At 35.6% G+C, this 17,616-nt stretch overlaps 1 protein-coding gene across 1 annotated transcript in view; it reads right to left on the bottom strand.

Moving 5' to 3' along the window:
* Nucleotides 1–28: 28 nt before the first annotated feature.
* The window catches only part of LOC126651891 (probable ATP-dependent RNA helicase DDX60), a 45,939-nt gene continuing 28,351 nt past the window's right edge, over nt 29–17,616 (bottom strand). The window contains 13 exon segments of the mRNA XM_050338328.1: nt 29–2,821; nt 2,922–2,984; nt 5,971–6,122; nt 7,032–7,174; nt 8,583–8,753; nt 10,259–10,360; nt 11,087–11,225; nt 12,483–12,536; nt 12,538–12,588; nt 13,660–13,860; nt 15,001–15,105; nt 15,738–15,890; nt 16,958–17,102. Coding sequence (XP_050194285.1) covers nt 2,719–2,821; nt 2,922–2,984; nt 5,971–6,122; nt 7,032–7,174; nt 8,583–8,753; nt 10,259–10,360; nt 11,087–11,225; nt 12,483–12,536; nt 12,538–12,588; nt 13,660–13,860; nt 15,001–15,105; nt 15,738–15,890; nt 16,958–17,102 — 1,582 coding nt within the window. The 3' untranslated portion in view covers nt 29–2,718.

Below are 17,616 nucleotides of genomic sequence, written 5' to 3'. Positions count from 1 at the left end.
AGGTATCAGCAAGTACAATGCATTAAAGCAATATTTGTAGTGTAATCACAAAGTCAGGCAACAATCAAAAATGTCATGTCTTGATCAAGATAAAAGTATGGCCATAAATGCTGCATCGTCAAGAATGCAGACCTTCTGAGAAGTGCCACTGGGGCATGTTTGGGTGGTGTAGAGCTGAGGTGTCCCCGAAGGCAGGTTGGGTGAAGCCTCAGCAGCAGGAGGCAGTATATTGCTGTTTGGGTACAGCCAATACCATTCACCTCACAGGCAGGGAGGGAAGAGAGCCACAGGGAAAATAAAGGATGGTCAAGGCATTACTGAAAATTGCCTTGTGTATCTCCCTTTGGCTGTTTCCTTTTCTGTGATGTATTTAATGTATGTTGAAGGTGCAATTTCTAATATAATTTCAGTAATTTCTCTTGCACTTTTGGAATTGAAGCATCGCATCCATGTTCTTGTTATACACTGCAGAAGGGTGTCAGCTCCATTTCTGAAATGCTGCGTTTAGGAAAAGGAAACATCACAATTCACTTTCAGTTCCTTTTGGCAACAGCTTGAGTATACTTGGAAAGATATTAACTTGCTGTTTTGATGAAAGCATTAGGAGAACCTAGCTTTTAAGACAAAAGCTTCCTTTTAAAATCTGTGTAACAACAAGAAAAAGGAAAAAATCCTATGTATTAATTAATCAAAACTCACTGAATTTTAGTCTGTGAAATATGCTACCAAGTGAGGATAAAAAGACTATCTTTTCTACTTTTTTAACCCTTTTGTTGGATCCAAGATAATTATTGGAATGCAGGGACAGTAGTACTATTTCAGAGTAAAGCTCTATTTCATTGCCTGTTCACTCTTCACCAAAAGCTGGTGCCAGATTTTAAATTAATTTTGTGTTAGATGGATATGTCAACTGGCAAGTATTAAAATGCAGAATGTTTAATATTCTTTCAGACTTCCTCAGCGGCAACTAGAAAAATAAATAATCTGCAAATTATCTCTGTAACTTTATAAGAGAAATACTACTTAAATTTAAATCTCTGCAACACTTACTAATAGACTTACTGTGACATAGTACTTAGAAATACTGTTGTTGTTTGAGGAAGTGTTTACCTTACTTGTTTTGAATTCTTGGCCTCAATTCTTCTGTGGCAGTGCATTCCTTTATTAAATATTCTGGGTATTTCTAGTATTTATAAAACTTGAATAATCTTACCTTTCTGTCTGCATTATAGTAAGGAAGGTGATGAAAATTCTCTTAATTGTCAGTTTTCTAGTTCTTTATGTTCATCTCTAAAATATTACTGTATTTCAGTTTTCTCCTAAGAATTTTTCTGCTTTTATCTCTAGACATTCTTATCATGTTCTTCTACATGTGTAGTAGAGAAATGGAAAACAAAGGCTGAGATGATCATGGCAGAGTGTCACGGATGGAAGTTGGTCTCCCTCTGATAAAAATGAGAGAAATGGAACAATTTTACAGAGTCATATAAGGCACCTATAAAATTTGTTGCTAGAAAGTTGTAGGAAATCTTTTTTTATCCTTCATTGAAAAAAATCCTAATGAGCTAAGGTTAATCTGAAATCTTTGAATTTTCTTAGAATATTACTTCTTTTCATCTTGAGGTGGTATAGAATAACCTGCATGTCCTAGCCATGCCCCCTCCTGGCTACTGCAAAAATTCACCGTATCTTATCCAGAACCAGGAAAGTCAAGATCTTGGATGAACACTAGAGCCAATTCTAGGCAATTATGGGATTCAGAGTTGTCCTTTGTGCATGTCTGCTAATTATCAGTAGAGAAGTAACTTACATCACTCCCTTGGTCATTGAGGATGTTATCAAAGCCTCACTTTCCTACACTATCTAAACATAGGTATGTGTTTGTGTATATGTTTTCCAATTACAGGTAGATGAAAAGGTAGTGTTAAACTGAAGCATTCGTATGAAAATACTGCTGAAAACTTTGCTCTTCCCAGAAAAAAACAAAACAACAAACCCCAAAAAAAGGAAACACCAAGAAAATTAGTTAGAAAGCATATTTTACTAAACATCAGTGATTTGTATTGCATGGATTTCTTGATAAGTATGCTGGAAGTGTCCTGGATCTTTCTGACTCTTAAAGAGGTGAAAAATGAAGCAATAGGGTTGGAACTTTTTATTAATCAAACTTCCCTGTTCTGATATAAAACCCTCTATATATTTAAAATTTTGTAAACTAAACCTGCAGACCAGTTTAAAAGCTTTTATAATGGTTCATGAAGATACTATTTCAAAATTTAACAGAAATCTTGGAAAACAGGACAATTTATCTTATTATAATTGCTGAACATCCTTCACCAAGGAGCTGAAAGTTTCTAATACTGTCCTACTGAGAGGCTAATCTCACCAGCTGTCAGAACTGTGACATTTGTTCAGTACATCTGTGAGAGCCATCTTAACATCTATGCCACTGCCTGAAAAAAAAAGTGCAACTGAAAGATAATGTATAATTACTTAGTTTTGCAATCTATTAAAAAAATTTAGTTGACATTAGAGCTGCTAAAATGTCAATTGGTGAAGGTTAACTTCCTAAAGTAAACTTTGTATTACCTACACTGACTATTAACTAAAGCTTTATTCTGAAATTTCACTTGAGAACTCAGATCTAGTAATTTTCTAACTTAAAGGCTGCTATCTGTGTGGTAAGAATATCTGCTGCTTTGGGTTTGTTTTTATTCTTCAGGTTTTATTCTTCAGTTTCTCTTCATAGTCTTCGCTCAGTTGTTTAAATGCCAGTAGAACATTATCATCTGGATCATCACATAGTTCACTCAGACTTATTCTAGTTTAAAAAAAAAAAAAAAAGACATCATTGTTTCATTTCCATAAGTTGCTTTTAAAATGAAATATGCTGTATTCTAAAAAGCACAAGTTTATCATACCCAATAGCCTTAATGGTGAGTGAAAAATCCTTGAGGGCGTTGTAAGCATCTCCTTCATTTAACCTGAAGAAATAAAAAAATAATCAAATGTATATATATGCACTATAACTGTTTCACCTCTAATAAACCCAGTTACATATGTTGGGTAAGGATGCAGAGAGCACATGGCATGACCTCTTAACACTGGCATATTAGTTCATAAGGATCAGTGTGGAAAAAAATACAAGCCTAAAATAATAATGCTGCAGAGGCTCATGTTTCTATAATTGTATTAAACATACAAGACTCATGAGTAATATTAGAAAAGATAATTTATTTATATTATCTTGGGAACATGGTTTCAAATATTGGAATAACTAACCTGTCACAAGCTAAACTGGAACTCTATACTTCAGATGAAGCTTGCTGGCTAATCTGAGAGGAGATTGTGTAAGCTTTCTACCAATGAGGAAGACCCTATACTTTGCAAAAAGGACCACTGATTACTAAAAAGGAATTTAATAAAGTCAGTTTCCAGTAATTAAGAATAGCACTTTTTTTTAATACAATCAATACTGTGTTGAAATACTGGAATTATCAGAAGGGTTTGGGCTGGAAGGGACCTTTAAAGATCATCTAGTCAATCACCTGGGTCAGGGCAGTCCCAAGCACAAATCCAGGCTGGGCAGAGAGTGGATTGAGGGCAGCCCTGCGGAGAAGGATTTGGGGGTGTGATGGTTGATGATAGAACTCAACATGACCCACTAATGTGTGCTCAGAGCCCTGAGAGCCAATTGTATCCTGGGCTGCATCAAAAGCAGCATTGCCAGCAGGTCAAGGGAGAGGATTCTGCCCTTCTGCTCTGTTCTTGTGAGACCACACCTGGAGTACTGCATCCATCTCTGGGGTCTCCAACATAAGAAGGAAATAGAACTGCTGGAGCAAGTCCAGAGGAGGGCCACGAAATTGGTAAGAGGACTAGAGCACCTCCCCTGTGAAGACAGACTGGGAGAATTGGGGCGGTTCAGCCTGGAGAAGAGGTTACATGGAGACCTCACAGCAACCTTCCAGTATCTGAAGCGAGGCTACCGGGAAGAGAGAGGGGGACTCTTCACCAGGAACTGTAGTGATAGGACAAGGGGAATGGCTTCAAACTGGAAATGGGTAGGTTTTGATTAGACATTAGGAAGAAATTCTTTACTCTAAGGGTGGTGAGGCACTGGAACAGATTGTCCAGAGAAGCTATGGATGTGTCATCCCAGGAAGTGTTCAAGACTAGGTTGGATGGGGCTTTGAGCAACCTAGTCTACTGGAAAGTGTCCCTGCCTGTGGCAGGGGGTTGGACCTAGATGATCTTCAAGGTCCCTTTGAACCCAGGCCATTCTAACATTTTATAGTCCCAACTCCCTTGCTGTGGGCATGGACATACTTTACTAGATCAGCTTGATAGAATCAATGTGATACTGTAATTGGTATATTTCCATGTGTCTCCATAACATGGCATTATTGCCAAACTCTCCTATTGTAATCATAACACTGCATGCAATGTGTATTCTAATTATTCTGATTAGAATCTGCTTTGAGGAGTTTACAAAAAAGCAGAATATATTCTATGCTGCCAATAGCACTCCCAGGGTGCGGTAGTATTCTCTTACTCAAAAGTTACTGGCTATGAGCATGACAGAAAAATTAAGATACTTGGTAAGAGGAGCTGAGAGAGGGAGCTTGTGCTTGAGCTTTTTTGAACCAAGGCTGTAAATAAAACAGTTACATGAATGGCTTCATTAAGAACTAAAAGCTAGACACTTTATAGAGAGATGGATTTAATGAATGAATTTACAGAAGGCCAGTGAGGATCAAAGGCAAAATTGATAATGATGAAAATTACACATCACATTTAGCAAGTGATCTCTAAAAGTTTGAAGAGGACAACAGGACTGTAAACAGTAAGAGCAAAATAAAAATCTCAAATCTAGCTTCTGAGAAGACTAATGCAGTGTATAAATTGCTTAATTAGGAAGTGAAAGAGTGTCAAAGATTATTTGTTAGGAGCTGTATCAAGTGTAAGAGCTTGACTTGCTCATCAGTTGAACTTTCAGGGTTTTTTATGTAATCAAGGTTTTCTTCACAATGAAGAACAGGGAAGTCCCTGAAATTAGGATGTTCAATGCAGTAGTCCAGAAGATGGTAACATAGTACCAGAGAGATGTCAAAAGATTGGTCAAATAATACAGAAACAGTTTAAAGGTGAATTAATGATCAGTGTTAAAAAATACAGGCAAGACAACATAAAAGTGAAGATTAAAACTCCAGTTTTGGAAAAACTGCAGTGTGTGTGATCCAGGCAAAAAGAAGAGAGAAAGACTGCATATACCATGGACTCAAATGTGAAAATATGATTCCATGTGATAGTGGTTGGCCAGCTTGGGCAAAGAGGTTTTTTTAGTGTATGGTTGTGCATTGTTTTTGCTTTTGTTTCCTTTAAAGAGAAATCCTAGTAGGATTGATTTATCAGGCCAAGTTGCTAAATGCTTAGAAAAAATTAGGAAAAAGGGAAGTTTCAAAGCAGTACCAATACAAATACTAAATTACTGACAAATTTTGCCTGAGTTTGTGTTTTGGATGCCATGTATCTTTTGACACTGATCATTCATTCACTCATTAATCTATTTCTGTATTATTTGACCAAGCTTTTGACATCTCTCTGCTCCTATGTTACCATCTTCTGGTCTACTGCACTGGACTTCCTCATTTCAGAGAGTCTCCTTTTTCATTGTGAAAAAAAGCTTGATTAAATAAAAAATGTTCTGAAGAGCCTGTCAAAATGACTCATGTTGCTGAAGTCAAGATTTCCCATTTATGGTCCTATTTTGAATAGCCAGATAGTATTTTACAGCCACTGCCATTAGACTTCAGTTTGGTTTATTCCTATTAAAACATTCAACTAATCTAATCATATTTAACAGCTGTTTCATCCCTAAATTCTGCAGGGAGAAGGCTTTAAAACCAAAAAGATAAAGTTGTGTACCATACTGTAATGTTTAACAGTATTATAAATGATAGTACATACCAGTTATCAGTTGTCAATGCAGTCAAGGAACCGTGCTTATAAAAGTCCAGTGCATATGCATTGAGTGGCATCCTCCTTCCCTGATTATCATACTTCTTCAAATGAAGTAGGGGGCAGTTTCTGACATTAATGCCAAGAGAATGTAAGACAGCCTAAACCGAAAAAAAATTATTGAATAGATACTGTGGTTTTGTTTATATGCCTGTTTTGTCAAACCTACAACTTTAGGCCCACAGCTGAAAAGTTCCACACTTCTAATCCACTCCAAAAATCTTCACAAGTACATCTAGACTATAGACACAGGAGAGAGTTTGTTAGTAATGTGATTTAAACTGCTAGTGCAGCTATGGGGTGTTCTGCATAATTTAAAGTTTGACGAGACAGCTTTATTTCTCTTGAGTTTTAGATTAGGACTTTTCCATATGCATAGATCATCTATTAAGACTCACTGATATTACACTTAAACATGGAACATTTTAAGGATGAAGGTGAATTCCAAATCCCTAGTTGTAGGAATTTAATTTTTTACTATTTACAGAATTATGAGTTGTGTTAATTCCCTAATACTGCAAAGCTCACGTAGAATAACACAGGAAAATGCAAGTTGACAGTAAACGTGTTGGTTTATATTAGCATTAAGCTAACTCATATGCTATCTAACACAATTCTAGTTACAAAGCAATCAGTGCCATATTGATTACTGTGTGGTTCATTTAAAAACAAAAATGAAAATTCCTGACATGGAGAAAACAAACTGGAGATATGGTTTGAAATTTTATTTTACTTGTCTCAGAATCAAAAGCAATGGAGACCTTGCAAGAAAGCAAAAGATTTACAGATTTTTTTTTTCTACATCCATCTATTCTGTGATTTTTGCACTGTGACAAGGTGGTGCTACTTGGTGCTGGATATTTGTTTTTTGACACTTTCTGAATTATTTCTCCTAAAGAGTGACACTTGTAAATAGTGCCATCATATTAGACAGAGGGAAGAGGATTGTGATTAAACAAATACTTATTGAAATCCAATAAAATTCTCTCCCCCATGCAAAAATGACTTACTTTATTAATGATGTCCCCATGAAATAGATCATTATCAACCACTCCAGATAAACATACAAAAGGTGAGATGGCAGATATGCTTTTGGTGTTGTCCATCAAATAAGATGCTAGTTCAGAGCCATGCCAATTCTGAGATGTAAAGTCTAGACAAGAAGTTTCATATACAGCATAAGCTATAGAGACACAACCCCCGTTTCAGCAATCTAGTTTAAAAGCGGTAAGTTTTCAGTGCAGTAGATAGTGACAGGAAATAGAGTTAATGTTCCAATGTTAAATCCTTCTTGATAGATCTTTGTTTATTTTGTTCATAAGAACTTCTGTGTAGCTGATTACAATAATAATGGCCAGTCTTCGCGAGCGAAGATCTGGGGAAGGTCTTTACACCTTCCAGCCTGCGCACTGGATTTTTTAGGTGAGACACAGTGTGCGCGGAACTGAGCCCACCCTTTAATCCTAAGGTTCATCTGCCGGGGCCAAGCGAGCTTGGACGGTGGCAGCGAGGTCCTTAGGACGTAGATGGATTGCCTACAGGGCTAACGAGCTCCATCTGCCCAGGGAGTGTCCCTGACGGGGAATCGAACCCGTGTCTCGGCGGTGACAGCGCCGTGCCCTTAACCACTAGACCACCAGGGGCTCCCAGCTGATTATAGCGTCTATGAAAGAGCTTTCTAATGGTAAGAATTACTATGTCTCAATCCCCCTTGTGACTTAAACCTTTCTTCTTGACTCATCTATAGCCAAAATTGCTAACAGCTTGAAGTTATGCCAAAACCAAAGGCAGTGTTACTATTAGAAGACTTAGTTCTTGAACATCTTTTACTCTCTCATATGTTGAAGGACAGAATAAAGGATGGCCTATATCTGAAGTGCTTTCTTATTGCAAAAATATTATTTTTGAAGGCATGTTTTTTAGAGGAGCTAGGCAATGGAATAGTGGTATATTACATTGCTTTTATATCTCTCTTACAGAATGTAACTTGAGATTATAGAGTAGTTAAATATTTTTCACCCAATGGCAAGCTATATTGCTTGGTAATTTGCTTGCCCTTTCATATTGCTTTTCTTATTAAACATCACTTACTGGCATAAATAACTCAGTTGATTTTTACAAAAATTGTGATGTTCTTTAATTGATACTTCAATCTTAAGGCTGTTCACGTGCTGAATATTTAATCTTTGGTAAGATTCTGAAAGCAATTCAAGTATTCTAGGCATTTGAGGATCTGCAAATGTACTGATGATCAGATAAGAAGGCTTTTATTCAATAATTTTACTTAGTTTTTTTTCTTTTATAGAAAAGTCCCTTTGTTTTTTTCCCCCTGCAGAATAATGGAAGAATAGCAACTAAAATGATCCTTTCTCTGTACAAAACTTCTGCCACATACAAATTAATCAGTAATTCTTGTAAAACAAAAGTGAAATAGAAATTTTAGCTCTTTATTACTGTATCTCAAGTCATAAGTTTTTTCTTTACAAAATAAGAATAACCTTATTTTCCTAATACAATCAATTTCACAAATTATAAACATGGATTAATTTTTCACTTCATACCTGTCTTTGACAATGGAAGTTTGTATTCTTGTTCCATATCTGCCAGCTTGGCAGTTGTCAGAAGAAAATGAGCAAAATATTCCTGTACTTTGGTGTTGTATTCATCTAAAGCATCTGCAAAGTCTTTTGGTAGATCTTCTAGGAAGACCTTAAATAACATGCAATTTATTGCTTAATGTAGGTAATTTGTCCAAAATGTCAGTTCTCCATTAGTCCATACATAAAATATTAGTACAAACATAGCATATTGATAGAAGAAGGAAAGAGCAGTTTCAACCTTTATCCAGCTTGTCAGACTGCCTGGACATTTGGAATTAACAGACCTTAAAGATGAACATGAATTTCAAGCAGAAAAGGCGTGGAAGATAAACAGTATAAAATTCCTTACAGGGTAACTTGGCAAACAGCTTTACTAGATATTTCTATCTAGCTATAAGGGGCCTTTTGAAGGCCTGCCTTTCCCTTACCAACATGACAGACTGATGGCTGCCATTAGTCACCACAGCCCTGTAATCCCTCCTACATGACTAACCACTTCTCAGAAATAAATAACATTTTTTCTCTTGTAATGCTTGCTGGAAACTGGCCACATAAACAGTTTAATAAAGAAGTAGTTTCCTCTGTTGTTCCAGCCATAGCTGTGTTCTCCAACATTTTAACGCCTTGTGTAGTAGAAGAGCCAACAGGAGCACATTACAAATATCTCACTCCTCTGCCCGCACCCAAGTTAACTTTGTGCAGAACTAATGATAATGCTCATCACACTAATACTATCCCATTTTTTGAAAAAGCCTTAAGCCTACAGTGTCATGTACCACAGAGCATGCTGGGTCCTTCTGGATCACTGCTATGTCACAAAAAACTTCAACTCCCTAGATGCAGACAAAACTCGAGCAGAGTGAGAAGGGGGAGGAGGTGCTCCAAGTAACGAAGTAGAGATTCCCTTGCAGCCTGTAGAGGAGAGCACGGGGGAGAAGGGATTTCCTTGCAGCCATTCTATGGAGAGGACCATGCCAGAGCAGATACCCACATTGCAGCTTGTGAAGAAACCCATGCCTGAGCCACTCAATGTTTTCTGAAAACTAGAGCCCATGGAGAACCCACAATGGAGCAGATTTATCCTGAAGGACTGCAGACCACAGATAGGACTCACACTGGAGCAGGGGTGACATGGATGAGGAAGGAGCGGCGTAGAGAGCTGTTAAGAATGGATTACAGCACATTTCTAATTTCCTATCAGCCATGTACTACTTGGGGTGAGGGAGAGGTAAAGGAGTCAGGAATGAAGGACTGAAGTTAAGCCTGAGGATGGCAGAGGTAAGGGAAGGTGGTGTTAAAATTTTTGGGTTTTGTTTCTCACTACCACGATCCATTTTAATTGGCAACAAATTGATTTCATTTGCCACAAGTTAAGACTGGTGTGCCCTTGATCCTAACTGGTAAGCAATTTCCCTATTTCTTGTCTCAACCTATGAGCTTGAGCTCCTTCATACTATTTTCTCACACTGCTGAGATGGAGGAGTAAGAGAGCATCTGGGTGGGCAGTACCAGGCTGCTGTACATCCATAATGACACCAGTCTTGCTGAGAAAAGGAATCAAGTTCTTTGAAGTGGTACACAACACAAGTTACAGTAAAGACAAATGCTTTCTCTACCTTTGACTGGGTAAGATTGGCCTTTGTATTTCATTGAGCAGGCTGGAAGATACTTTCTCCCAAATAAGTTTGCTAGAATGAGAACTAGCGTTTCCAGGACATCTTCTGAAAAAACAGTTGAGCCTATGTCAAAACAGAAAGTGCTTGGGTTAAATATGAAAGTATAAAAAAAAGTTATGTGAGTTTTTTTGGGGTTTTTGTTGGTTCTTTTTTTTTTTTTTTTTGCTTACAATAAACAACTCCCATTCAGGAGTTTCTTCTTTGACATAACAGCTTTTCTTCTTGTCATAACAGCTGTCATGACAGAGGTTATGCAAAACTATATTGGATAAAGATCAACTCATGAGATACAAAATAGTAGTAGATCATGAGTAGATAAGTAAGCAACTGATAGTATGTACAAGTCATTACTGTATTCCTATATGTTAACATATTGTACCATATCTCATTGGACAGAATAGATTTAACTCAGGTAATGAGACCTTAGTAGTACTTACTTTTTCATTTGTTGATATTCATAGTCATCCATTCTATTTGCTACATAGAACTCAAATGTTACTCTGGAGTCAGAATTATTAATTTTTCTATGTATGGCATTACTTTTTACCTCATCAGAATGTTTCACAAACAGCAAATAGAAGTTCATGATACTAGCATTGCCATATATGTGCCTTGGCTTTCTCAGACAGAAATTTAAGTATATGCTTAAAAGTGTGTAGAGGCAGAGCTCAAGGATCTGAAGATGAAGGTGAGGCAAGCAAAGATGGCAGCAGCAAGAAGGCATCCAGAATCACTGGGGTTACAGACCCTGCCATAGATTGCAATCAACATGCATGGAGTATTACTTACCTTCAATTGGCTGGCACAATTTGTGCAATAAACCTTTCGTAAGAAAGCTCACTAAAACGAAATTTGAAGGTTCATGATAGTACAAGTGTGTCACAAGTCCAGCAAATCCTATGGGGTTACATTCTTGATCCAAGTAGCCCTATTTAATTTGAAAGCAAAAAAATAGCTTAGTTGTAAAAGATGAAATTAGATACAACAAAAATATAAAATTGTGATATTCAGAACAGTGTTTCAGCCTAATGTATAGGTACCTATTGAGACTACTGAACTTACACTGAAAGGCAAAAATTTGTCCAAGTACAGATTTTGACCTCATAGATTTAGATCATGTTGCAAATGAAACGTGCACACAGTTATCAAACTAAGACCTGATGCAATGTGCGTTAAAGAGAAAAATATTAATCTAAATGTTTGACAGGATAAAAACATAGCAAGAGTGATCTGTCAAATGTTTTACTGCAAGATGTTTGGATGCTAGAAGCCTATATAGTTTTAAAAAGCAACAGGACAAGCTCATGGAATAAAACTCCTTCAAAGGCTATAAATTCCAGGACAGCTCTCCTATCAGAGATCACTTTGCATTGTGCCCTGTAAGCAAGTATGGAGTATCCAGAGAATCATCATCATACAGTTGTCTTTTTTTTTAATACACTAATTATTGGAGGCAGGATACTAGGTACGTGGGCCAGGATTTGTCCAGTTCTTATCCTAACTATAACTTTTTGGAAACATTACTAATCTCTCCTGCACATTGATCAGATTCTCCTCTTCAACAGAAGCATCAGACCACTCATCTCAAAAACAGCAGACACCCAGAAGAGGAGGCAGAAATGTAGATTAGGACTCATACTAGGAGCAGGACTGGGAAACCTGGGCACAGATGGTTTGTTAATGTAATCACTTAACTGCCTGTAGTCCTTGGCTGTAAGCCAAAATGGAGTCATGCATAACAGTTTTCCAAAATGGTATCCATCAAACTGAAAACTATTTTTATGGAGAAATGTACACCTAATTTTCAGTCTTATTTAAGATACACTTCCTAAACTTTTGCTTTGGAAATCATGTCATCCTTAGTATGTTTTAAACTCCTATCAGTTCACATGCATGCATTTTCATACATAATATAAATGCACAACTCTAACTTTCCTAATCTATTTGTAATCTTATAGACCATTGCCTATTGAATTTATTCCATGACCTAAGTAGCTCAGAATTAACCTCAGACTTAAGACATTAGAATTTTATATGTTTCCTTAAATTTGTAACACAAAGAAATAGCCTATTGCTATAAAATAAAAAGTAAATGGTTCTTTACATTAAAATATGCAAACATAAACAAATAAGAATCTGTAGATTTAAGAAGAACTATCCTTTATGGGAACAAGTCAAAACATACCTCTTTGATAAGAAATTGCAAGGAAAACACAAAATAAATTTTTAATATTTCAGCGATATCTTTCTTTTCTGAATGACATCAGTGAATGCTTCAACACTGACAAAACCTGGTCAAATAAAAAGGAAAAAGAAAGTATAAAAACCTAGAAATCAGAAATCCAAAGGAATGTTGATACCGTAACAAGAAAAAAATTGAATATCCAGCTTCTACTGCTTTGTTTCATCAATTGGTTCTCAGAATTAAAAATGCTATGTGGAGGTTATTTAAATTTTATGTAAATTGAATGCCTAACTATTGGAAATGCTTGTGAACAAATGTATCCTCTGTCTGTCAAATGTGTGCTTATATTCAAAATTTATGCTGGGGTTTGTAAAGTTAATTACATTAAATTCATATAGAATTGTCTAAAAGACAAGGATTTAAATATCATTAAACTAAACCCAGGAAGTTTTGAAATTACTCCTTTCACTATAATACCTTTTGAACATAATAAATATTTAACACAGAAGTTTATCAATCTCCTTTGTTATCTTAAGAAGACTTATGTCTGAATTCATTTAGTGAGTTCTCGAAAATAAATGTCTATATGCTGAAGTGGATGTAAAAATCAGATCATCTGGAGGTAAGAGTTCCTTAACACTTACAAGAGGAGATCTCTGACCAACTTGAAATCTGTATGGTTTGTTTACTTAAATCACTGCATTAAATGGCAAGAATAAGAATTCTTTGGTTACAGATAGATAGTATGTGTATTTAAATGAGTTAGCAATGCATAGAATTTCGTCATTGTTTCAACTGAGATAGCACTTCACAGCACTTATCTTCCCTATGGAAATACATGTTCACACCTTTTCTTCAAGTACAACTAAAATTTTAAATATTGGAAGAGTTGCTGATTCTCCAGTTCAATGCATATACTGCACAGAACAAAAGTTGATAAAATTATCTTTGTGCTAGTGGCATTCTTTCTGATGATAAAATTTATTGCAAAGAATAAATATGTGACAATGGACAGTAGAATAGTGTGGAGAAGATGGCACAGGTACTAGAAGCAGTTATAGCAGAGTATACCATTTCATTTGGGCAGGCTGTTTACTTGAGAAGTGCATAACTTTCTGCTCATGTTAAAGAAACAATATTATTTAATTATATTAAAGTTAAGAAAAAAATATTAAACCTTTGCTCTAGCATCTGCTTTGTCATCAGCCTTCGCAGCAAACAGCATGAGTCTCAATATTAAGGAAACAGTCAGAGGAAACTGGCCTTTCAGCTGAGGTACATTGGACTTGATAAGTCTTTCCACTTTGGGCAGTGGAATGTCATAGAAGAACACATTTCCAATCATATCTTGTCCCCGTCTTCCAGCACGCCCAGACATCTAAGAATAAAATATTTATTAATTATATTGTTAATACAATAAAATTATTAATTTTAAACACCTAACTTGTATATACAATCTATACAGTCTTAATAAAGCATTTATGCAGAATTATTAAAATAATGTATGCAAAATATGTTGCACCTCAAATCTAGCTAGTTTTACAAATGTCGAGTGTTTCCTTACTTTTTTTAATATGAACTTCCAAATTTAATGGAAGACCTAAACACTGGCCAGGATACTTACATTCTCTCAAATGTCATTTTAACATTTATTTTTCTTCAAGGTAAATTTTAACTTTATTTATATCTATACACTTGCTTTGTTTTCAAGTTACCTTTAGTTCTGAATAATTTCTGAGTAGATTTGGAGCAAAGGTAGTCTCAGAATGAATAAAGAGCAGAGAATATAAAAAAAGAGCAGGAAGAACCTTCCTATGGGTGTATTCTCTTGCTTGGATCACCTATCCTTTGTCTGGTCCCCTTGTAAGGACTTGCCCCTTGACCAGATGATGTGATAAAGCTGGAGTCATACATATCTATGTCCAGCTGAAAGGAGATGCACACAGGTCCAGGTATTGCACAGATCCAATCACACAAACTCTGAGAGCCACCTGCTAGGTGATGCCATCAACTGCATACAGCCTATAAGGCCTCTTGATCCTGAGGCAAACTGGCAGTATTTCATGAATATTGGTTTGAAAAGTAGCACAAGAGCAGGAAACAGGTGCTGATGAAGAGGTTAGAGTCTCTCAACCCACCCAGTAAGTTGTGCTGTGAGTAGAGACATTCTACTTTATTGCATTTGCAATCTCAGCTACACACTGCCGTGTGGCATTGTGAAGTGCCACTTCCAAGACAGAAAGAACTCAAATGTCCCCATTAATCCACTCAACAATCTTTCCTTTCATCATTACAATCCCACTGTATGTTCTTACAGTGTATTTTTCACTTTGTAAAACCCTGGCTAGAACCAAACAGCTTTTGTTTTTCCAGCTTCCATAACTAAATGCCAAATATATGTCTTTACTTCACTCAGCAATTGTAATCTTATAATTGCTGAAATAGGTCTTCTGACTACACACTGTAGTACACTCGTATACTGTTCTTGTAATACAAAGTGGGTGTTTTATTTCCATACCTGTCTGTAATTTAAGGCATCTAAATAGACAGAATCTTCAGCAAAAACAACAGATTTACATGGCATGTTGATTCCTAGAGCAAGAGATGAAGTAGCTGTGACTACCTATAAAATAACAAACACGAGTGTATCTATTAGAAATGGCAATATTCAATTTAAGAAAAAAAACAACACCTGTAATATTCAACTTAAATCAACAGGAATTTTACTATAATTTCTCATATAGATATACTTTAATTTGGTGAATTTAACAGAGCTATGAGCATAAAGGAATTTCACTCTTTAATGTAATTCATATAGTTATTACATTTGCATATTGAACCTTTTTATCCTGAAAGTTATACCACATCTCTTATGAAAATTGAAATAAATAATACATTGAAATAATACTGAAATTGAACACAAATTGAAATATTTCATGAAGACAGTACAATATATAATAAACCTATAGACTTCATTTAACTAAAGCATATTTGGTTGACTGCTGCAGTAAAAGATGAAAAATATTTCTATAAATACATTAGCAACAAAAGGAGGACCAACAAGAATCTCCATCCTTTACTGAAATGTGGGGGAAAATATAAAGGCAAAGGATGAAGAAAAGGCTGAGGCACTTATTGCATGCCAATGCAATATATTTTACTACTAGTGAAAGGTACACTGTATTTCAAAATTAAATACATGGAGAAACTAAGACTTTAAAAAAGAAATAAAAAATTTGATAACAATTCACCAACCTTCACGTATCCTAGCCTGAAAAGCATCTCCACTACTCGTCTTTGCCTTGCAGACATAGATCCGTGATGATACCCAATTCCCCTCAGTGCCATACTTTGCTGCAGAGAACCTTTTCTCTCAAATCTAAGATAATGAAAAATCTTCCTCAAAGTCTACAAATAAACAAATGTTAAGTATTAACCGCAGCGAGTATTAAGCATAACCAGGTGTTGTTAATTTTTCAGTATTTTCTGAACTTCACTATACAGCTCAGTGTTATCTGTTCTGAAGTTTTAAGTTACTTCTTCACTGCCTTAACCCATGTGCTACTGTGGGAAGCAGTGTTCTTTCCACACTGGCTGACAGCAGTCCAAAAATGCCATTGGACTTCAAAGTTCCCAAGATAAAGCATCATGAGTTTGGTCCCAATGCACAGAATTTTCCCCTTTCCAGACAAATCACAAGCAGAAAGTATTATCAAGACACTTCATCAAATTAAGAATTAAGAGCTATTTATCACAATTACATTTGCTCCATGAAGAGACAGCTATATGAAGCCATTGCTATTGTTTTACAAAATTTAGACCAGAGGAAATCTCCTGGATCAAGGTTCAGTCACCCACTACTGGTGAAAACAACATCATATAAATTAATTACATGAATTATTCCTTCATTATTTCTATGCAAATATATACATTAATATTTCTGATAAACATCTGCAGATTTTCAGTGGTTTTCTCATCTTTTCTTTCCTCAGCGGACATAAACACATTGAAAAGCAAAGAAAATTTTGCTTTGTGAGGACCAGAATTTTTGGAGTCTAAAAAAATTTATTAATTTGTATTTTTACAAGATATGAAGGTCTCAAAAATCTTTTGTTAAGTACACAAATGTGCCATATACACTACATTACAAGAGTCAAATTAACAAGTAATAGAACTGTATTGCTGGAAATTCATGGAAAGGAATTAACTGTATTATACATCCCAGAACTACTGCAAGAAGAAGTCAACATCTTTCTATTTGGCAGAATGAAAGTTGTCCATACGTCTTAAAAATAAAGTTATCTAAGATTGGAATCGCATTTAAATGGAAATACTTAGAATATTTCTTGAAGTCAATGAATGCTGTTATAAAGTACAACTGCATCATTATAAACTTTTTATGCATTTGTGCACAAATACACACATTTTAGACATACAAAAAAAAAACATGTTAGATTTATCAGTGAATTACTTACATCATCATCCACTGCTTTATGATCAGCGTAAGTACACCCAGAAGGGATAGTAGTTAGCATTTTAAGCCTTATTTCTAGGTGGTTTTTTTTAGCCAAAAGAAGTTCCATGGTATTCATTTTATGAGCGCTCAACCTTCTGGTATCCCTATATAAAATGTACAATTAAAATTTATTTTTTTTTGTCATTAACATACATTTCTCAATTCCAAAATGTTCTTTGGATACTGAAAGATGCAGACTGATTCCCTTTAAAACTGTAGGCTCAAACTTGTAAGGAGATCTGTTAATGTAAATCTACTGATAATGCCGACAGCTTCATTTTATCATGGCTCATATGAAAAACTGCAAGTAATTTGGGGTGAAGTAGAGAGGACAAAAATTAAGAAAGGTAAAGACAGAGACCATAAGTACCTCAATTAGCAAATCTGTAAGCTAACTATATTTCATAGGAGAAGGATTAAAAGAAAAACATGATGGATTTACTGCCAATAATGTCATGAACTATAAGGATTTAGGACAGGATTTGAAGAAGAGTGGGGAGAGAAAACTATTTAAGGGCAAATTTTTAAGGTACTTCAATGTCTAAATATGTGTCTAAATTCCTACTGGATTTTCAAGTTCTCACTTACTACTATTAAAGTCAGCTAAGTTCATTTTAC

This window comes from Myiozetetes cayanensis, unplaced genomic scaffold (genome assembly GCF_022539395.1).
Source record: "Myiozetetes cayanensis isolate MyiCay16 unplaced genomic scaffold, myiCay2020 scf7, whole genome shotgun sequence".
Classification (NCBI taxonomy): domain Eukaryota; kingdom Metazoa; phylum Chordata; class Aves; order Passeriformes; family Tyrannidae; genus Myiozetetes; species Myiozetetes cayanensis.
The sequence above is the reverse complement of the archived record's forward strand: the minus strand, read 5'-3'. Positions and strand labels throughout refer to the sequence as shown.